Source organism: Catharus ustulatus, chromosome 1 (assembly GCF_009819885.2).
Source record: "Catharus ustulatus isolate bCatUst1 chromosome 1, bCatUst1.pri.v2, whole genome shotgun sequence".
Taxonomy (NCBI): Eukaryota; Metazoa; Chordata; class Aves; order Passeriformes; family Turdidae; genus Catharus; species Catharus ustulatus.
In genome coordinates this window covers 160147748-160170311 of record NC_046221.1, presented here as the reverse complement: position 1 = coordinate 160170311, position 22564 = coordinate 160147748, and the positions used below count along the sequence as shown (strand labels likewise).

General features: G+C 41.9%; 2 protein-coding genes across 2 annotated transcripts in view; one reads left to right on the top strand and one right to left on the bottom strand.

The window, feature by feature from the left end:
* The window catches only part of AGO2 (argonaute RISC catalytic component 2), a 53556-nt gene extending 38452 nt beyond the window's left edge, over nucleotides 1-15104 (top strand). The window contains exons 14-19 of the mRNA XM_033063606.1: nucleotides 1032-1122; nucleotides 2179-2373; nucleotides 3467-3601; nucleotides 4395-4496; nucleotides 4819-5018; nucleotides 6222-15104. Of these exons, the coding sequence (XP_032919497.1) occupies nucleotides 1032-1122; nucleotides 2179-2373; nucleotides 3467-3601; nucleotides 4395-4496; nucleotides 4819-5018; nucleotides 6222-6330 (832 nt within the window). The 3' untranslated portion in view covers nucleotides 6331-15104. The remainder of the gene's footprint in view (nucleotides 1-1031; nucleotides 1123-2178; nucleotides 2374-3466; nucleotides 3602-4394; nucleotides 4497-4818; nucleotides 5019-6221) is intronic.
* A 4251-nt stretch (nucleotides 15105-19355) lies between these two features.
* Nucleotides 19356-21824, bottom strand: CHRAC1 (chromatin accessibility complex subunit 1). Its single transcript, XM_033063594.2, has 3 exons — nucleotides 21639-21824; nucleotides 20942-21068; nucleotides 19356-20185 (listed from the first exon to the last, which is right to left on the bottom strand). Exons 1-3 carry the CDS (start codon nucleotides 21774-21776, stop codon nucleotides 20040-20042), a joined length of 411 nt encoding a protein of 136 aa, XP_032919485.1. The 5' UTR covers nucleotides 21777-21824; the 3' UTR covers nucleotides 19356-20039.
* Nucleotides 21825-22564: the final 740 nt, after the last annotated feature.

Genomic DNA, 22564 nt, shown 5'->3' with positions numbered 1-22564 from the left:
AATGGAAAAGATGACCCCCCTCCCTCCAAGTTATTGTGACTTTGGGGGCTTTCAGGCAAAGATGTGGGTAAAAGAATAACAGGTTTTTTACTAGAATATATATATATGTGTATATATATGTGTGTGTGTGTAAACAAACAACAGCAACAAAACCCAAACAACAAAAAACAGAATTCCAAGACACCCAGCTATGCTTTTTGTCTCTTAAGTACCTTCCATTCTCCATTCATCATCTCTTAGGTGTAACAAATGGGAAGAAAATTCCCTGAGAGAGAAAAAAAAGGAAAAAAACCACAAAAAGCCTAATCCCCAACATTACCTTCCCATTTCTTTTAAAGAAGATCTGCAAACAGATAAATTTATCTCCATAACCATTAAATCATTCCCCCACACACCCACAAAGAAATTGCAGAGGCACAAGATTTCGTGTTTGAAATTGTTTTATTAAGGAGTAGAGTTGAAGTTTAAAACTTGTGTTGTAGTGCTTTGGTGTTTCTCTCTTGGTGCAGTGGTTTAATATCTTAACCTAAAGTTTAAAACTTTCAAGGTCACTTTAAGAAAAAAAAAAACTACTTTGCAAATAATAACTCTGATACCTACTATTTTTGGACTTCCTTACCGAGACTGTTTTTTATTTGGAAAAATATTTTTATTCATAGCATCTGCATATGTGCACAGTCTTTTGATTTTTCAGATGCCATTTGCTATTAAGGGATCAACTTTTACTCCTTTCCTTGGTCCAGTTGATAAAAATGCAGTTCTTCAAGTTAGAAAAAACTAGATATATTTTTAAACTAATTTTTAATTAAGAGCAATAATTAGCTGTGCTTTAAAAATCTGCCTAAGTATTTAGCATGAGAACCTTAATCAGGATTTTTAATTCCTGCCACAGGATAAGTGACCAACTCTGTTCAAGTGCCAGTTGTTGATGAGTTCACTGCAGGAGTACAGAGTGCTGTTTATTTGAGTTTTAATGTGCTTTATTAAGCATAAATCTTGCTGCTTTTACAAATTGCCCTTCTCTTTGCCAGACCCCCAGTATTCCAGCAGCCTGTCATATTCCTTGGTGCAGATGTAACTCACCCACCAGCTGGGGATGGGAAAAAACCTTCCATTGCTGCAGTGAGTAAATTGTGTTCTGCTCTTCCACCCCAGCTCCCTCCTGCTGCTCAGCTCTAATCCATTTTATTGCTTTCAATCCTTTTGTGGTCCATTGCTTCTGATTGCCTAATTATAGCATTAGAAATTATTTTTCTGCAGGAATTTATTGAAACTTCAGAGAGCTTGCTCTGATGCTAATTACTTAAATGTGTGTATTAGCTTGTAAAATGCCTGAGTTGCTGATACACAGAGGAGCTTTTCTGGGAGCTGATATTTATCAGCAGCCTGATAATGAGCTGGTGCATGTTTTAAATCTGCTTCTTCAGCACTTAGAAATGTTTAAAATTGCTTCATTGCTTATGGGAAACTAGGGCTGGCTCTGCTGTGGTTTCTGGGGACTCAAGCTTCCAGAAAACACAAAATGTTCGGTAATCTCAGGAAAATTAACTTCTTAAATACAGTGTCAAACACCTGTTGTGGCTGCTCAGGATTGTTTAATAATTAAGATCTTTTGTGATGTTATGTATCTGTTTTAAAAAATTACATTTATATGTCTAGGGAAAACAAGGTGGAGATGTGCCCACTTCTTTAGTTTTTATTGTTTACTTTTATGTCCCCATGCCACTTTCACAGGATATGGATGTTAATATTTCATTAACAGAAAATCCCTTCTCTTGATGAAAGGTGTGGGTATTTCTGTGGTCCATCACCATTTCAGTTTGATGGATCCAAAAAATGGGCTTGGTGGCCCAGAGTTCAAACTCCTGTGCTGCAGTCTGAACTCACTTCATGGTTTCATGGTATCAGTGCTCCAAACTGTATTTGAGTTTTTAAGTGCCTGTAGGTGCAAGCAGGAAAATGAGTCTTTTAGATTTAAAAAAAGCTTTTTCTTTCAGCAGGGTGTGCTGCCACAGGTGGACTAAACCCAGAGCTGTTTCCAAGCACATTTTAATTTCAAATGCATCTTTGCCAGGCCAGCCACTCAGTGTGCAAGGTTCTGTTAAAGACAGTGCAGTTCTCTCATGAAACACCTTTGTTGCAGTGCTTTCAGGTTTGATGCTAAGCATTTTTCCCCAGGTTGTGGGAAGCATGGATGCTCATCCCAACCGTTACTGTGCCACCGTGCGGGTGCAACAGCACCGCCAGGAAATCATCCAGGATTTGGCTGCCATGGTCAGGGAGCTGCTGATCCAGTTCTACAAATCCACCAGATTCAAACCAACTCGAATCATCTTCTACAGGGATGGTGTTTCTGAGGGGCAGTTCCAGCAGGTGATTTTTGTCTTTATGAAATTCTGGTGGTGTAGTTTTGTGGTAGTAATGGAATTTTGGAATTGCGCCTTTATGTGGTTGGAGTTGCAAGAACCAAGCAGGTAGGAGAAGTGTTTCCATATTTTTCATGTGCTTTTGAAAATACTTTTCCCCTTTAAAATATTTACCATTACAGAATTATAGGTGAAAATTGTAATTTTAGCACTCAGGTTATGTTCCACATGTGTTTCCTGTTTAGTCAGACTGTATCCCATAGAACTTGAGCAAGAAAGAAATTTATTTTTTACAAGGATTAATAAATACTGGATTTCTAGTCATTTTTATTCCTGATAGAACTCATCAGATACTTGGTCATATTTATTTTGTTTGCTTGCTAGTACCATATTTTATGAAATATTTTTCTATATATTTTGAAGACATTTATATACACTTTTCTTTCCAGTATTTATGTAAATAAAAGATACAGAGTTGAGTCAACTTCTCGAAATCCAGGGGGAAAAACAGGAAAGGTCACTTGCTAAACTTGAATTGATAAAATGATCTTTGTATGAACTTTTGATATATCCTCTTTTCAGCTTTCACTGAATTTTTCATGTATAATTAACCCACACTCCAAACCATTGTTTTTTGGTTTGTTCCACTTTCCTTATTATTGATGCCTGTAGTCCTGCATGGGACTGCACAAAGCTGGGAAAGAGCAGCTGAGCACTTCTGGATCTTATCCCTTGTTCTAGTCTGAAAAATAATCAGTCTGTTTTATTCAGCAGCCTAATTAAATGCTCATTTGTATTTGCTAGTTAAAAAGGTTTTGACATGCAGGTTATTAGTGAGAGCCTCGTGCTTGGAGCTGAACAAATGTGGAAGCAGCTCTCTCCTGGCTCAGGAAACTGCTGATGTAATTTGCCCTCTTCAGGGGAAGAAATTAAGGTTTGGTTCTGAAAGGTTTGACATTTCATTACTCTTGAGTGACAGTGCAAGAAGGAACATGATAAATTATCTGTGGATAAGTAAAAGAAATCTGTAGACAAATAAGAGTGATTTGTATCATGGCAACAGTTCATGTTGATCACACCTCTCTCTCTGTGTGGCTCAGGTTCTCCACCATGAACTCCTGGCTATCAGGGAGGCTTGCATTAAGCTGGAGAAGGATTATCAGCCTGGCATCACATTTATAGTGGTGCAGAAAAGGCACCACACCAGACTCTTCTGCACAGATAAAAATGAACGGGTATGTTCTGATTGGGACCCCCAAAGTCCAACAGGCAGCCAAGTCACCAATTGCTGTTCCTTTGTGGGACTTTGTGGGTGGAGATCACACTCCCCAAGCTGATTTTGGTACTTTCTGTGTGCAGACTCCCCAAGTGCAGGAAGGGAGATGCTGCTGAGAATGGAGGGTTCCTGATGGCAAAGCTCTGCTCACAGATTGTGCTTTGCATGTTCTTTTTCCTGTTGTCAGGCTTCTCTGTGGGAGCACTTGGAGCCCACTAGGCTTCAAAGCAATAATTAGTAACTCCCAAAGCTGACATGAAGGTGGTTGTTAGATTAATAAATGTGATTACAGTTGTTAAATTGTTTGAAAGTAAAGAGTATTTTGACATTCTGCTTTGAATTTATTTTGAGGGAAGAGGTGGTCTGTCTGACAAGGAAGGATTGTCCCCTTGCAGGTATAAACAGGAAAAGTTACTCCTGTCCTGGAGTGGGAAGGTGAAAAGAACAAAGATTTGACAAATCAGTTGCAGGATCTTCTTTTTACATTATTCAGAAAAATAAATATTTTTAGATAATTTCTAAGAAGATTTTGCAGCGTGTGTCTCTTTTTCTTTCTCCATTGTAGAGACACTCCAGATTTTCAGTTGGAACAAAATTCTGGTTTTACACATTCTTTCTTCACTTTTTACTTTATATAGATATTTTTCTTGTGTTTGTTTTCCCAGCTATACTGATGGAAGGAAAAAAACCAAAACTGTTGTGCAGTTGTGTACTGTTGTGCCTCAGTGTCTTTGTATTTCCTATTTACACAGGTTGGAAAAAGTGGAAACATTCCAGCTGGTACCACAGTGGACACAAAAATTACCCACCCCTCAGAGTTCGACTTCTACCTGTGTAGTCATGCTGGGATTCAGGTAAGATTTTTTTGTGTCATGGTAACTTTTTAACTGTTAATGTTGGTACTAAAGCTGCATTATCTGATGGCTTTTTGTCAGAGCTGAGGTTTGATTTCAGTATGATCATTTGATTTCAGAGGTGAAATTTTGAGAAACACAGTCCTATCAAAAAAGGGGAAGGCATTAGTTTGGTAGGGAACTGGGAAGGAGGTTGTTTGCCTTTTAAAGGAAAAATCAGCTGAAACGTGTAGAACTGCTGCATGTGGCTTTTGAGGAAGCTGAAGAGCTGAAGTTGAGGAGATGTTTGGGGATGCTGATGAGCTGTGTGATCTGGCTCCAGGGAACAAGCAGACCTTCCCACTACCATGTGCTCTGGGATGACAATCGCTTCTCGTCGGACGAGCTGCAGATCCTCACCTACCAGCTGTGCCACACGTACGTGCGCTGCACGCGCTCCGTCTCCATCCCTGCTCCAGCATACTATGCACACCTGGTGGCCTTCAGAGCCAGGTACCATCTGGTGGATAAGGAGCACGACAGGTGAGTTCAGAGTTCTGGATTTTTGCAGAATTGGAAGGCAGTGGGCTGGTTAATTCTGGGATCAGTGGTGTCCTCAGCAGTTTGAGGGTGGGTTTGCTCTCACCACTGAATTATGCAGATGGTGTTCTGTATGTGCTGTTTTCTGTTTCAGAACCTCAGTGGTGCTTTAGGGGTAATTACAGTAATTTCACGATTATAAGCCACACCATTTTGACTAAAATTTTGGTCCAAACCCGAAGTGCGGCTTATAATCAGGTGCGGCTTATATATGGACAAAGAACGAGAAGTTGCTGTTTTAGTTTGGAGGACAGGTGTCTGCTGAGAAAGGCAGGAATTTCTCTTTGAAATGGAGAATGCAAACCCCTCCCTCCCAATTATTATAATTTTGAAATCAAGGGCCTTTCAGGCAAAAATATGGGAATTGGGAATAGCAGTTCTTTTCTAGGGAAATTAAAATAGAAATACAGTACTATAAAGAAATAAACCCCAAACCCTGACAAAGTCAGAGTACAACCTGACACCCCGTCAGGCAGGGTGTTGGCAGCAGTCCCATTCCATGGTGGCTGCATCCTCCTGCAGTGACAGATGTGGCTCAGTTGGAGCAGTGCTCCTGTACAAGGTGCAGTTTCCCTCTGGAGCTCCAGTGGTGATGTGGAGAAATCCAGTTTCCCTCTGGAGTCCAGTGGAGAAAGGGGCTCCCTTAGTGTCCCAAAACCTCTGTTTTTATCTTGGTAAGAAATGTTGGGCTCTTCCCCCTGGCTGGAGCAACTCCCAGTGGGATGCAGTAATTTTATCAGTCCCACAGTGGGACTCAATGGCCATGAGCAGAAAATGACTGGCTGGAGGAAGGATGGGTTGTGAAAAGATAAAGAACAATGCCCTGCCTGGTTTCAATGGATGGCCCATTAGCAGAATATCTCCCACAGAGATAAGGATCACTGCCCCCACCCTCAACAGATGGTGATAGAATAGATACCTTTTATCACACCCTGTATTGTAACCCAAGACAGTTGCCGACACCCGGACCTGCGGCTTATAATCACGTGCATCTTATAATCGTGAAATTACTGTAATGCTTGACCATTCTGCTCAGAAGACACTAACAATACAGAAACGTGTACAAGGAGAGACAGATTAAATAGGGTTTCTCTTCCCCCCACAACCTGTTGGTTTTTGTTTTTCCCCCCCTCCCTTCTGTTCCAGTGCTGAAGGAAGCCACACTTCTGGCCAGAGCAATGGCAGAGATCACCAAGCACTTGCCAAGGCAGTCCAGGTGCACCAGGACACGCTGCGCACCATGTACTTTGCTTGACGTGTTCTAATGTTCAGCGGCTCCGGACAAGGCAGAGTTGGATTCACACCAGACCAGCTGCACTTAGACCAACAGATGCCCCACCCCAGGGACAGCCAGCAATGAGTGATGCATCTTTATTTCTTTCTTTCCCATTTGCAAGGAAGCCTTCCGTCCAGAATTTCAGACTTGATCACAAACTGCATTCTTGTACCAAACCCCACTGTTGTCGGAAATGTGGTTTGCCAAAAATCTCTGAGCTGCTTGGTATAAAACAGACCCAGATTTTATAATTAAATCAAGAGCTGCAATCTCAGGGCTTAGGGAAGAAAAACAAAAAACCAAACCAAGAACCCTACCCACAAAACTACGCATTCAGTTAGCTGTTCATTGAGTTGCTTTCGATAATTTGGAAATATCTAATTCATACTGAGGTTTGATGAGCTAAAACGCTGTGAGTCAGCATTTAGTACAAAAGAAAGCATAGCATTTTTTGAGTATTTATGAAACCTTGATTATTCTAGATGCATTTACAAAATTTTTATTTTCAAAATAAGAGCGTGACATAATTCTGGTTTCTAACTGTCTTACAAAGATTATTCTCAGATTATTTTCTGTGTGTCTGAGGGCAAATGTATTTTCTGAAGCTTGTTCTTGAATGTTTTTTATTGTGCTGCATTTTAAAATGTTTTTCATAGACTAAAGATGAATTTAAAAGAAAAAGAATAAACCTGTACTTAAGCTTTTAGTAGCTCCAGTTAGATTGGCAAAGAAAATGTGCCATTTAAAAAAATTTGTAAAGATTTTTTTAAGTCATACTGACAGCTAACTTTAGGATTTGTCATACAGGACTGTGACACTTACTTTCCAAAGTCTCTAAAGAATACGGGTCTGTGGTGATAAATACAGTACAATCCTTTTTCACTGTTGTTTGAGTTAATGTAAATTTTATATATGTTTCACAGTATTAATGTGATAGACTAGATGCTATTATTTATTTTTATTTACTAAGGAGTGCTCATTCTGTTAACATATCAAGAATGCTTTGAACTTAGAAAGTAAAATCCTTTTTGTGGGGACATTACTCTTCAAATGCAAAAAAAAAAAAAAATATGCAATCGACGTGGTGAGAGGAGAGAGATGCAGCCAGTGTCTGTTGTAGCTTGGGATTTGCAGAAAGGCTTTTCCATTGTGCACACAGCACAGCAGGTTTTACCTCTGCGCTTCAGACGCACACAAGACCAACATCCTACATTCATTCAAGCACAAAACAATTGTATTTTATTTATATGTTGAGTAGTGTTAAGCAGGAGCTCTGCTAGAGGAGAGTGGCTCGCTGGAAGTTAGGCAGAAGTCAGAGAATCTATGCAGTAAAGATAAAAATTAGGAAAGTTTACTTAGGGAGGGAGGTGAAACCCTCTTCATTATGCATAAGAGATCTGTAGGAAATGTGAGAGTTTTGCCATTCTCTTAGGAGAAGCATTAATTAAAACTGATAATTGTTAGACAGATGCTTCTGTTAGTTTGCACACTGGATTCATAAAAACCATAACACACATGTAAACCATTGCACTAATGACAATGCCACGCCCAGGTTTAGGAGAAAACGGAAAAAGCCCAGGAAAGTTGTTAATGCTGACTTGATCTTGTTTGGTTTTCCATGGGATAACTGAAATAAGATGTTGAGAGGCAGGTTGGAAAACCTTCATTCTCTTCCACTGATGGATTTTGCTTTGTCTTTTCCCTTTTCTCCGAGCAGCTGCTCAGTCTCTGTTTGGACACTTTTACCTCTGGCCACTGGGATGGGCGAGTAGCTTTAACCCATGCAGAGCTCTGGGCCACAGAGCAGGTCAACTGCAACCAGGTGATGTTGGATAAGCTAGAAAATGCCCAACCTTTGCTGCATAAAGACTTCTAGGTACAAAATTCCAGTTCAGATCTTTACCTTGTAGCAGTGTGTTGGTTGTCGGTGTTTTGTAAGTGAAATGTAGAACCTGTTAATGGAATAATCATATTTGTACTATTCTGATTGGGTGATTAGGCTGCTGGCTCAGAGTGTCTTCTTGGTCATAGTTCTATAAATTCAGAGTTGTGTAAATTTGAAGCAAATCCTAGGTAGCATTGTCTGTCTTGCTGTGTGCCAGCGAGGTTGTACCTACCTCCCCTCAAGCACCCCTAAGCTGCAGATCCTCCCCGTGGTGGGTGTGTTGCACTTCTCTGTGTTTCCTTCAGAGCTTTCCTATTTCAGTGAAGATATTCATTTGGCAGAGTTTTATATAAGAATTATTTTTATATGAATTCTTCTTATCAAATAGGATAAAGATCATCCATTTTAAGACATCATTTAACTTATTTGCTATCTGTTATGCAGAGACCTCTTGGATGTGAAATTCATCCCCCTCTTTCCATGCAGATCTGGGACAATGGAATTGTACAGGTGGTCAGATGGGGTGAGGAGGGCAGGATCTGCCTTGACCTCAAATCTCATTTCTGAAGCAGCCTGGGACTGCACTGCATCCTATTTAAGATGTCTCCTTTGTGAGAAAAGGAGTTTTAGGCAGGCCCTTAATCTGAGAGTAGTTGTTGTTTGTGTATCCTCTTGGAATGAGCAGAAATTCTGCATAGCTTTCCTTCCCTAAGTGTGAAGAACTTGGGATGTTTATGTGCATTTCAGGACATTTTTACCTTTTACAGATCTTTCTAAGCCTCTAATACTGCTAATCCTTTATGCCTTGTGTCTCCCTCTTTTTCCTCTCCACCAGCAGTGAATTAGTGAATAATTTAAAGCATTTAAAAAAAAACCCAACAGATTAGGTATATACTTTGTAAAGTACAGCATGCTGGCAGTCCAGCACCTCTCTTTCTGGGAATAGTTGTGATATAAATTGCATATTCAAGAATATCTCCTATCCCAAAAAGAACCTGCCACTAACACCTAAAATCCTAGTATTATTTTTGATTCTGTACCTCCCACATGTCTGGTGTAGAACAGCAACATCTCAGGGCAACACAAAGCTTAATAAGTCTCAGTCTCCCCCAGGTTGCTGGTGGAGAAGTGCCAGCTGAGGTCACAGCTCTGAGTCTCTGGGTCACTGTGCAGGTCAGGTCAGCTGTAACCAAATTTGTGCCACTCTCAGGCACTTGGGGCATTTTCCAGCCCATGCAAAGGGGTCCTGCTGCACACCCCCAAAAAACAGCATCAGCAAGTGTGAAATGTTCCTCTGGGAGGTGACAAGTACTATCAGAAGACATGAAATACTTTAAAGTTTGTCCTTTTTTCCCTGATGTGCAAAATCTAATGCAATAATGAGGTTTGCTTGGTGGTGGAAATCTCTGCTCCAGTGGCTGAACAGAGTAATGAGTCCACTCCATCTGTTCCAGCACCTAGGAAACAACTGAGTTGATCCTTAGCAGTAAATGTCCTGATGGGAAATGCTGGAAGGAGGTGGATTTGTCTCTCTCTGCCTTTATGTGGCATTTAAGACAGCCCTATGCAATTTAACACTTGTGTGTGTGTGAATGCACTGATGTACAGAGATCACTTGTTTTATTAGAGCTCCTTATTTTGGCTTGGTTTGCTTTAGAATATTTGACTTTTGTGAATTACAATCAATGATCTTCCATGTTCCAGAGGCTTTGGCACAGGAATTCCCTTGTTTCTTGATCTGTCAGGTAACAAATACCATTGATCTCCATCCAGGCCCCCAGGCAGCGTTCCCTGATTGTAAAAGCAAAAAGGTTGGAAAGGTTTGGCGTTAATTCTGCCTCTCTCAAGAACTCCTGCAGCCTTTGTCTGTTGTAACAGAGTCTTGTTCTTGTTGAATCATTTTTGTAACATAAGGCAAGAATTTTTCCCACAAGGATTTTCAAATTAAAACTTCTGGAGAGTAGGTGTGAAGAGTTTAGTTTTTTGGGGTTTTTTTTTAAGATTGAAGTTTCTAAGATGCTTCTAAGTTTTTCTTTCTGACTGAAGTAGTTCATGTATGTGGCCAAAGGCTTTTGATTAAACAGCAGACTCAGTCAAATAAGCTTCACTGGTTGCATAAATAACCCATAAGGGACTTTTTTTTTTAAGACATCTTTTACACATTAACTTAATGAATGTAAGAAGAGTTCTCAGTTATTTTCACACTTGAGACCAGTGTAATTAAACTCACTTGTTTTCCTGTTTTTTAATACTCTTCTCCTGCCATAACATCTCTCTCTGTGTGGCTTTCCCCATTCCTAATGCAGGGCAGTCCTTTGTTTTGTACTTTTATATTCCATTTGGTAACATGCTTCTTGATGCACAGATGCCATCTTTCTTAAGGAAAACTTCAAGTAGAAGGTCATTGCACTGATTTTTGGGTTTTTTTAAACTCCCTTTTTACTGTAAGAATTTTTTTTTTTTTTTTTTGCATCTGCTGTAGCTGTTTGAAAATACTGTAAATAGTGCTCTGTACAGCAAATACTGAAATGCTGGGGATACCATTCCTAGTTGTATTTTCCAGAATACTGCCATGTATTTCCAGTGTTGAGATAGGAGCTTTGGTATTCAATGCTGTTACCCTTTGTGTGCATTATGGTATCAGTCCAGGAAGGACACAGTTGCTGTGTTACAGTGGAAATACTTTGGGTTTGTCTGAATTTATGACACATTTCTTCCTTCTCTGTGCATATTTCTGCCAGACCACAGAGATGCAATTTATCAGCTCTCACTGTGCTCACTGTCTGTGCAAGGTTCAAATGCCAATTTTGGTATCAGTTAGATGACTGATGGCATTAATGCAATATCTGGATTATCATCTGTAGCTCTCACAGGTTTTCCTTGCTTGTCTGATTCTTGTGTTGTGGAAGCAGAGCCAGTGGATGTGGCAGAGTTAGTGATTTGGGATCCAGTTGCAATGTGTTGCTGTCTGTCCTTGCATGGTGTGGGATTGGGCAGTGCAGTGGATGTTTCAACTCTGAGTTAGGGAATGGTGTCACCTCTGGATGTCCCATCCATCAGCAATTGTCTTTTGCTTCCAGAACCCTCAGAATCTGTTCAGTCCCATTTAGTGTTTCAGTTGCTTTGTCAGAGTCATTTCTTTGAAGTGTTAATTTGAATGTAATTGCTTGGCCAAATCACTACAAAAGTGGGTTTGAGAGAATCTTTAGTTACAAAGCAAGTGCAGTTCAAGGCTACCTCCTGTATTCCTTTACTGAAGAATTAATTGAAGTGAACCTCCCACTAAGCAGCCAAAATGCTCCCAGAGGGACTGGATTTGTCCTGGTCTGTTCCTTCCTGGGAAGTGGCAGTGCCATACTGTGATCCTGGCTGGCTGCTCAGCCTTCCCTCTGTCTTCCAGAGGCATCCCTGTGTATTGAGAGGGTACCAGCCTGACAAGTGGCACATCTGGCACATCTGCTTCTGGTCAGGGTCACTCCGGAGCAGCAGCTCCTTCTGTGTCCTGTCCCTTCACTTGAGTTTCTATACTGTTGTTTTCCAAATGAAAACATTTTCTGTAATTTACCTGTTGGCCAGAAAATGTCAAGTTTTCTCTGCAAATGACATGAAGGTGCTTGAAATATATTTTGAGTCTGAGGCAAAAAATATGTATTGAATTATTTTTAAAATGTGCTTTTTAGATAAGTTGACATGCGACTGTAAGAATGAAAATGCTTTATTCCCTGCTCTGAAAATTAGAAACTTTAAAATATGGGGGAGAAAACCCCAAACCAAAACACCACAAAACAACCCCAAACTTGAGAATGTTCATCTTGGGACTGTTTAGTGTCAGTTCTGTGCAAAGCCTTGGCCAAAACTCAACCTTGACATGTGGACTGAGGGTGCTTTAAGTGACCTGAAATGAAACTGTAGAAAACTCTGTTAATTTTGTTTACAATTATTCCAAACAAGCTTCCTCATCTCAGAACAAACCACTCTGCTGACAGAAGTACCTGTTGGAGCACAGTGTGCTGGTGTGGTTTTGTAGCAGTGTTAAAGTTTTATATTTATGAGTACCTGGGCTTTCTGCTGTGGATTTTGGCCTGACAGAGTGAGTTTCCTGGCATTTTATGCTCCCTGCAATTTCCTTCTCTTAATTTCTGGGTCTAGACACTAATGAAGCTCACCCATGGCAGGTGGATTGCTGATGTCCTGACTTTCTGGAACCCAGATTTTACAAGTGACTGAATAAACCATTATAAATCAGCTCATTAATAGCTGAATGGGGTAAATCCTGGCAGTATGGTTCAGTTCTCAGTCATGATTTAACAAAGCCCCCCCAAAGTGTAAAGTACAGGGTAAATGGCTGCTTTGGGGAAGATGTTTCACTACATTGTGCACTGCAGATCATGAACACTATTGCTGGCAGGGCTTGCACTGTGCAGAGATGCTGAACAGCTCGTCTGTCAGTGATGGGAGCAGAGTTTTGTGTTTTCCAGACAAGGCAGAGCTGGGATCATGGGGAAGTTTAAGGAGTGAAGGAGCTCTGTGCTGCTCATGCCCTAGAGAACAGAAACACTGGGTGCCCCAGGAGTTAATTGTGGGAGTTCTGCATGTGGCAGCACTACAAACCCAAGCACCAGATGCAGGCTGTGGCTGCTCCTTCTTCCCACCTAAATATTCCCCCAAAAAGCCTTTTCTTTGGATTTGTCCATGTGCTGCCTCAGGAGATCCATTGTAAACCTGCCTGTGGCTGCTCTGCCACCAGCCAACCTCCCTGTGTGGTTTGAAGAGCCTTGGGCTGCATGGCAGTTCTGTATCAAAGTTCTGTATCAGTCCTTCCCACAGGGTTCTCAAGAGTGCACAGGTTTTAGTTGTATTTTTTCCCCACATTTTGGATGTGCTGTTGAGCCAAGGACTTGAAATTTGTTATTTTTTTCCTCCCTTCTTTAAGCACAACTAAACCACCTGCTGGAACAGCTGCTCTCTGCTCATCAGCAGGGATTGCAGATGCTGTCTGACCTGGGGGCAAGCCTAGGAGTTGTCCCCAAAATACAAATTTAAACTTTTGTGGTCATTTTGTGTGGGGGTTTTTTGAGTGTGCTTGGCCAGCATGAATGGTGAACAGGTCAGCAGGCAAGCTTGGGAGTCTCTAATCCCCTGGCTGGTGCTGTTTGTGTTTGCTTTGTTAGGTTAGATTTCCTGTCAGAAAAAAAAAAAATAGAATGTGGACTCTTTTCTGTATTTATCAGCTTTTCCAGGTTTTAAAGCCATGAATAGAGGAAGCTTCACTCCTGCTGGTTTTTGTGAAATTGCACATTTTTGCCTGACATGTACTTGACTCAAAGCAGATCCTGTCTGGCTTTTATGATCACCCCAAAACCTCAGCTGCTGTGGGTTGGGTCAGACCTCTCGTGTGCCAACATGACATGCAGTGAATTTTGTTTTGAGATTTCACCAAAGTTAGTTCTGCATCAGCTGTGAGGTGCTCAACCCTCATTGTTTTATAGCACTGTTTCTATGCTATTAAAAAATTAGGATTTCACCCAAATTTTGTCATTCCTGATATATTTTCTTGTGAAACTTAACAACTGAGCCCTTCAATTGCTCATCTCATTTACAAATGACAACTTCATAATTGCATAGTAAAGAAAATAAGAGGAAAAAACCCAACTAAACCATCAAAACCCATTAAGGAGTAAGCTTCAGATTTATCTTGGAAAATCAAGTTTTCAATGAGGTGCAATGAGGAATTACATCAGGCAAAGTTCTGTGCTATCCTGAAGAGTGTTACCATGTTACCACTTCCTTTCTGTAATTTGTTGGTAAAGTTCAGTAGATTTTCTAGATCTGTGTGTGTCCCATTTTTGTGTGAGTGACAGGACAAGGGACAGTGTATGGGCTGTCTGTAAAAGATACAAAGACAGTATTGGGCTGGAAATAACAAGCACAATTTCCCTGGCTTTTGCAGTATTTTGTTAGTTGTACAATCATAAAGATTTCAACATTTAGGGCAGTTCATAAATAAAGATCCAGCCTCTGATTTCTGTGCAGCAGAGTGGTTGGCTGGATCTTGGGAGGGTGAGATGGAAAACAGAATGTATTGATTAAATCTTTTTTTTTTTTCTTTAATTTTGGTACATTGCAAAATTAACTGACTTTATATGTTAAGGTTTTAGTCTTCTGTTTTAATAGTTTCAATTTTTTTTTAAAAAATATTTTTTTATAAAATAACTGAAAAAAGACCCAAAAATCAATCCAGAAGCTTCATATTGTAAATGCTCCCTCCAAACAAAATGTTTCCCTGACCATATAAAGTTGTTGGGTTTTTTGTTTGTTTTTATTTTTTTGGGGGGGGAGGGTTGATAAAAAAAGATATGATGTTAAGGTTGTTCCAAGTGGTACTAAATGTATGTTGAGTAGTTTTGTGTGTGTGTTGCATCTCTGTTGGAACTGTCTCGTGCTTGCAGTATAGAAATGATTGGTGCTGGCTGGGTGAGAGTAGCACTTGTAATGCAAAAGCAGGCCCAGAATGACGCTCAGCTGACTCTGAAGGGCACCCCTGGCACTGCAGGGTTTCCCATGGAGGTTGGAGGCATCACTTGGCAGAGCTGGGGGGGTCACAGGGGGTGTTAATTAATTAATTAACAGCAATTAATCCATTGCTTCTCTCGCTGCCGTAGGTGAGCACTTGTGTGATGCTGTGTGGCCACGCCACTTTAAACTAAGCCTTAACTAAATGATAAATGCGTCAGATTCCTCTCTCAGAGTATGCAGAAATACTGTTTGGTGACAGGAGGATGTTCCTGTAGAGCTTCAGTGGTAGTGGAGGCAGTCTCCTGACCTGAGGAACAAGGGACACCTGTAGCTGTCTGTACTGTGATGCCTCTTTGGGTGTCAGGGGCTCTTGGGCATTCCTCTGGCAGCAGACCCCACACAGGCGTTCCCAAATCCCAGCTTTTTGTTGTCAGACATATTCTCTTTCCCTCCCCCTGCCAGCAAATCTCTGCCTGAAGGAGGATTGTGATTTAACACTTCAAATTTTACATCCCAAAAAAAGCCATTCTTGAATTCCACGCTTGCTTCGGGTAGGTGCCATCGCTTCCACTTCTTATGACTGACATAGGATCCTTAAAACATTTTAAATAGAGGCAAAAATAAAAAAGTGTTGGGGACCCAGCTTGCTTTTATTTTATTTTTTTTTCCAATTTGGATCTACCTCATGTTACCAGTTGGGTGCTAATGACTCAAATTGTCAAGGAGATTTGGCAAAGGCGACCAAACCGACCCTATCCACGGCCCAAGCCCTCGGGTTTCTTGTTCTGAGACAACAATCTTGGATTTGAGTTCTATTCTTTGTGCCTTTGTGTTTTTTTCCCCCAGTGCACAACAATCAAAACTTCCTGATTAAAAACAACAAATGGTTTTTAACTGCGCCACAAAAAACTGAATTTGAAAATATTTTTCGCTACAGCAATTTGAAAATAAAGTATCACAGCTTACCTAGGCAAAGAGAAATACCCAATAAAGGTTTTGGAAATGTTTAATCCTGACCCCAAATCTCTACATCTCTGTGTCTCTATATATGCACATAACACACAACTTTGTGTGTGTGTGTATATTTATAAAAATATAAAATGAAGGGGTGCACGTGTAAGGGTGAGGGAATAAAACATCATTGACCTTTCCACAGTTTTGTATGTAACAGTTTACAACCATGTGTAAGTTTTTTCTACTATGTGAACCTTTTTTACTCAAACAGAATTTTAAGTTGTGATACGCTATCATTTTTTGAAGTTTAAAAAATTTTTTAAAAATCCACTTTTTACCAGTACCTACTACAGAGGGGGAATCTTTGCTGTAAAATTGTATTTAGTTTAAATATTAAAAGAAAAAAAAAATAAATCTATATATGGGATTGTAAAAGTGCTGACATTCCATCATGGCAGGACTTCCAAGCTGTTTCCTAAGGCTTTCTATTGCAGAGAGACTCAAACAAAAGGAAAATGCCTCTGTTCAGTGTTTTTATAAAACTGCTCCATCAGGTCTAGACTTAAGCTATATTTTCTAAAGCCTAATCATCCTTTAATATGCTGCAGATAAATGATCAGCATGGTTGCACTTTCTCAGTAATAATGTTTGCCCTGCAATTGGCTCGAGATAAGGACTTTAGTTTTTTAACAAAACCAATCGTACTTTGGGCAGAAGGTAATATTTATATAGGTACCTCAAGATTAAAAAAAAAAGAGCCTGAATATGCTGCATTTTGTTTCTTTAACATTTTTCATGTAGCATTTGTTTGCTTTTCTGGTTTTTTAGGAGAATACTTAGTACCTGTTTGCTTTGGGGGACCCTGATAGCGTTTTAGGCCGTTGTTTTCTCTGGATCTCACAGAATGTAGTATCCTGCCTTGGGATCCTGCAGGACTTTGGGATGGGATGTGCCCTGCACACACGGGGAGGGGGACCATGGAAATTTGCTTTATGGACTTAAGGAAAAGGAGGAAAAGGATACTATATTCCTAAAACAGACAATACATGTTCCTAATTCTTAATTATGGTTTGTTGTTTTTTTTTTTTTCTTTGGCTCGTTCTGCTTTCTTGACTCTTTTCTCAAATATGAGTGTGGAAAGGGGCAGTTGATTGATGGGGGCACACAGTGACCAAACCTGCCCCATTGGTTGGTGTTCTGGGGGTGATTCCCCAAATTCATGGGTGAGAGCAGTGCCCCACGTTGGAGCAGGGCTCTCCTGCTCCCTCCTGCCCATCCACCCTCGACTCCTTCATTTCCGAGTCAGTGAAAATCTAAAAATGTGCAGAGATGGGGAATTTTTGTTGAGAACTGTTGAAGGAAGCTTCAAAGGCTGTGAAATTGAGCATTTATTGTCATGTTTTTAAGCTTAGATGGGTCCTTTTCCAAGTTTGTTTTACAGCTTGCAAGGTAAAAATAGTTTGCACTACTTTTGCAATAAACTCATGAAAAACCTAACAGGTTCTGTTCTGGTTTCTTACTGTATATATACAACTAATACTAAAGATTTAGCATAGTGTTTTTCACCTCAAAACATAAGACTTGTAACAAGCTCAGAATGCTGTAATTCCTGACAAAATAATGATGTGAATGATATTTTATAAAGTTATTTTGTATGGTGTCGATTTTGTTTTGCCTCATAGTATGTCAATAAAATAAAATTCCTCATCTTTACAAGATATTGTTGTCTTTTCGTTTAATATTTGGCCATTTTCTGCAGTTGCTTGTGCATTGTGAGATTCTGCCAAAATCCTTTTCCCTCCTTTGCATTTCTGCCCTTGTTTAGGTTTGGATGTTTCCTTGTGCTAGAGACAATCCCTGCTGCTTGAACTGCTTACAAGTTGTAATCCTGGAATTGTTTTTGGAAGATGAACATTTAGGAAACCACATGCCTGAAATGCCTTTTTTTTTTTTATTTTCCTTCTTACTGAGTGCATCCCTACAGTGATCAATTTTTAAATGAAGAAAATGTAGCACCTGGTGGTGACTACAAAACATCCAACAGAATGGCAAGGATGCCAAGGAGCTTCCTTTGGGAGCCCAACCCTGCAAACACAGACGGGTTTTAATCAGTAATATGAAATACTGTCAGAGCTGTCTCTTCCCTTTATTTTTTCTCCTTGTTTTTTGAACCACCACTTGGAATTGCATGAGGTTTTGCTCTGTGTCAGCTCTTGGGGAAAACAAATAACCCTTCACTGGTTTGATGGCAACAAGCTTTGGCAGATGCAGGGCCTGGGAGAGGGCTGGGGCAAATTTTGGCAGCTCTGAAGTCCCCATGGAGGATTCTGGCTGAATGAATCCAGAAGGGTGTGCACATTCTTCTGGGCTCTGGAATTCACAGAGTGTGTTTATCATCCCACAGGAAACTTCTAAGAGGGATGAAATGTGGTGATTTATACTTAGTAACCACAGTTCTTTTGTCATTTTGGCAAGTTTAGGAAACTTCGTGTCCTTTGAGCAGCATTTGCTGGAGTGGGGAAGGGCCTCACAAGCTGGTGGTGTAGTGGGGGAAAAAAAGATACAAACATGTCTGTAATAATTAATCCTGGTAAGTGTCCTCAGGCCTGTTCCACTGCCTAAAATTCCACAACACCTTAAACAGGTCAGGTCCTTTGGTCACTTTTGAGGAAGTTCCTGTTAAATGATGCACTTTGGACAGAAGGAGAAAATGGGATTTTAAAGTTGAAGGGTTGAGGTACAGACAGGGAGGTCACTGAGCAGTTGCTGCCATGGGCAAAACAGGTATGAGCAGAGGGAAGATTATATAATTTACTGTCAAATTAAGTGGTTCAAATTTTGGGTTGTGACCCATCCATGGTTCAGGTATTTGCTTGTCGCCCTCATCCCTGTTCCTGCTACAGAATCACTGTGCAATTTTGTACTGCTGGATCATTTTTTCTTTCCCAAAAAACTGGCACCCCATCCCCCTAAACAGCATTCCACATTCAAGTTTCCCACACATCTCCATGCATTTTTAATAATATTAAAAAAAAAAAAAAAAGCACAAACCAACTCTTGGAACAATGGTTTAGTTGTTTAGTTCCGCCTGTACCCCTTGGGAATTTCCCCAGGGATCCAGCCCCACTCAGCACTCACTGCAGCATTCCTGGTACAGCACAGTTTTCATTTACAGCAACTTCAAGAAAATGTTTTACAGTGCAACATCCTCTGATCTGTTAAAACAGCAGGAACATTTCTGGTGTGGCTCAGTACCTGATCCTATCTGCCTAAGCTCCATTTGGCTTTCCTAGAATATGGAATGTGCTGGATTGTGGATATTTGCTGCTGTGCTTTCAGACAAGTTGAGTGTGGTTGTGCCTTTAACCCAAGAGAAGCTGTTCAGCTGTTCAGTTCTGGTAACTTTACCATGCCCTCCAAGTTAGGGTGTTGCCCGAGACAAATTCCTGGTTGATCTGCTGCCCAGATTTGGAGTGGGAGGTTATTACCTGTTAGCATTCCCGTGCTTACCTGGGGCATTTTTCACCCCTGGGGACAGACCTCAGTCACTTCTCTCTCTCAGACTGACCATGACAATGACAAACACTGCCACACTGACCACAGGAGTGACTGAACTGCAAAGAAGTACAGGAAGTTTCTGCATCCACTGTCAGTTTTCATACAAAATGTTTATTTTAAAAAAATTGCATCTGAAGTTCTACATGGGACGGTTGCCATTTCTGTAGTAAAAAAAGAAAAGAAAAAACCAAACCAAAACCAAATGAAAAATCCATCTCTGTCACTCACTTGGTAAAGGAGCTGCTCATTCTCAGGAACCCAGAATTAACAGACTTCAATGTGCTTTTTGGCAAGGGAAACTGCCTGAGTTCATTCAAGAACAGGGTTCTAGATTTCCATAATTTTCTACCCCATTTACCACCACAGCTGCAGAACCACATTAGCTCTTGGGATGGATCTCTTCCTTTCCCATCTGGGTGCCCACATGGCTGTTTTTACAGACTTTTTAAATGGACTTGGTCCACTGTTGGAGCTTTTGAACTGAAAGCTGCCTGAAAGAAATACTAAATTTTGGTAATGATTGTCTGACAAAGTCATTTCAAATTATCTGACCAAGCTCTGCTGTCAGGTTTGCACTGTCTCTTCCTACCCCACCGTGTTTCTGAGGGAAGAATTCCATTCTCCAACAAGTATAAAGTTCAATTTCTAAATGTCTTAAAGCAAAAGCAGATGGCTCAGTGTATAAATATATCCAGCATCTGGATTCTCAGTCACAAAAATAACATCCTTTATACAATAGAAAATGGAACAACTGTGAAACAATTCTCCATTGGCCTTAAGATCCAACACTGTCACCAACAGCTTCGTCTTCATCCTCTTCCTCCTCACCCTCATCATCGTCTTCCCTCACTTCTCCATCTCGCTTCTCCTTTTCAAGCATTTTCAGGTATTTGCTAGCTAGGATCTTCTTTGGCAAGATATCTGAAAGGCAGAATTATGGCTTTTATAGTCAGTCTGAATACTTGTATTGCCTCATTTATACTGTTACATCCAAACCACTAACAAAATTAAGGCAGAAAGAAATATTAATATTTTTAACAAACCTTGGGTGAATAACCAGGTAAGTCAGCCTGACCCACACACAGCTGTAAGAGCAGGAGGGAGTTACCCACTTATGGTACAAGTAGCCAAAGATAAGGACTCTATTTCATGACTAATTACTGGCAACTTTTACTGTCTGCTGATGTAAATTATTTGATATAAAACAGACTCAACTCTCAACTGCCTTAGATCCAACAAGCCATTAACATAAAATCCAAGTATCAGTAAAAATGTGTGTGTATCTACAAGCATAGATGGACCATATGATGGGGCTCTTTTTCTCAAAACTTACAGATTCCTATGAGTCATTTTTGGTCCACATAACTTCTCACCTAAAAATGTGCAATGATCTTTTTTCACAGGCTGAAAGCTTTCAGATTGAACCACTGGAATTTAAGAAATGCTTAAGGCAGTGTCCTGAGAACTGTATACAGTATAACTGCATGATTTAGATGCAGCAGAAAAACCCCCATTCACAAAGAAACGTTTGTAGGGACGTAGTTTATGAGTTTCAGCTGAATGCTAAGCAGGAGATCAAGGACCAGTAGAAGAACTGGCTCTTCACAAAACAGAGCATTAAAGGTAAGATTTCATTTTCCAAATGAGGCACTGGATGTACCCTGGTATTACCAATACCTGCAAGGAACTGAAAGGTCTCACACTCTTCTGCTGTATGAGACAGGTCAGTGTAAGTCAGAGCATTCTTCTCCTTCCCTCTGCCGTGTTTGTAGGAGTATGTAGCCAAATACTGAACAAAAAGCTCCTAAAAAATTAAAACAAAACTGAGTAGTCAGACTAAGAATTCTCACGTATCACTGATCCCCATCTAAAGGCAGGAGCACCATATTTAACTGGGCACATACACTGGGCACTCAGTGCAGAAACTCATTAATTTTTTGTACCTATAGGAAGTCTATAGGAAAGACAAAGACAGACTATTTACAGTGTATTTACATGTAGTGACAGGATAAGGGGGGAATGGCTTCAAACTGATATTTGAATGGCTTCAAATTCTTTCCTGTGAGGGTGCTGAGGCCCTGGCACAGGCTGCCCAGGGAAGTTGGGGCCGCCCCATCCCTGGAAGTGTCCAAGGCCAGGCTGGACGGGGCTTGGAGCAACCTTGGGAGAATGGAATTTTAAGGTTCCTTCCAACACAAACCATTCTACGATTCTATACTCGGGGCAGCTTTAAGCTCAGCTCAGTGTCGGGACGCGGACAGAGAAGGAAGCGGAGCCCGGCCCGGCCGCGGACGCTCCGCAGGCTGAGGCCCCTCAGCCGGGGAAGGGAAGCACGGGGGGCCCGAGGGCAGGGCAGGGCAGGGCGAGCCGGTACCGTGGCCTTGGCGGTGAGGAACAGCGCGTCCTGGTTGATGCTGGAGACCTCCGGGGAGCTCTTCATGATGACGCGGATCCGCGACAGGGGCAGCGACACCAGACGGTTCTCGGTGCCGCTCAGCCGCGCCGTCGCCATCTCAGCCCGTCCCCGCGGCAGCGCGGGCACGGCCCGCCGGGAGCTGTAGGCGGCGGCTGCCGGGACTACAGCTCCCTACAGCTCGGGAACTGCCTGCAGGCGGGACTACAGCTCCGGGAACCGCCCACAGCCGGGACTACAGCTCCGGGAACCGCCCACAGCCGGGACTACAGCTCCCTACAGCACCGGGACAGCCCACAGCCGGGACTACAGCTCCCTACAGCTCCCTACAGCTCGGGAACTGCCTGCAGGCGGGACTACAGCTCCCGAACCGCCCACAGCCGGGACTACAGCTCCGGGAACCGCCCACAGCCGGGACTACAGCTCCGGGAACCGCCCACAGCCGGGACTACAGCTCCGGGAACCGCCCACAGCCGGGACTACAGCTCCCTACGGCATCGGGACAGCCCACAGCCGGGACTACAGCTCCGGCACCTCCTGCAGCTGGGACTACAGCTCCCTACAGCTGCCGAACCGCCCACAGCCGGGACTACAGCTCCCTACAGCTGCCGAACCGCCCACAGCCGGGACTACAGCTCCCTACAGCTCCGGCACCTCCTGCAGCCCGGACTACAGCTCCCTACAGCTGCCGAACCGCCCACAGCCGGGACTACAGCTCCTACAGCTCGGGAACAGCCTACAGCTCCTACAGCTCCCCACATGTCCCTGCAATCCAGGCCCCTGACAGGGACGCGCTCGCTGCCGGGGCAGCTCCCCCGGCCCCGCTGGCTCTCTCGTTCCCCCGTGGGCGGACAGCGGGCTCGGGGACACCCAGGCACGCTGAGGCT

Coding starts and splice junctions, on each gene's coding strand:
- CHRAC1 (XM_033063594.2), bottom strand. CDS start 21,776: ATGGCGACGGCGCGGCTGAGCGGCACCGAGAACCGTCTGGTGTCGCTG. Junction 21,069..21,638: donor TCCTCACCGCCAAGGCCACG/GTACCGGCTCGC, acceptor TTAATTTTTTAG/GAGCTTTTTGTTCAGTATTT. Junction 20,186..20,941: donor GACCTTTCAGTTCCTTGCAG/GTATTGGTAATA, acceptor TCTGCCTTTCAG/ATATCTTGCCAAAGAAGATC.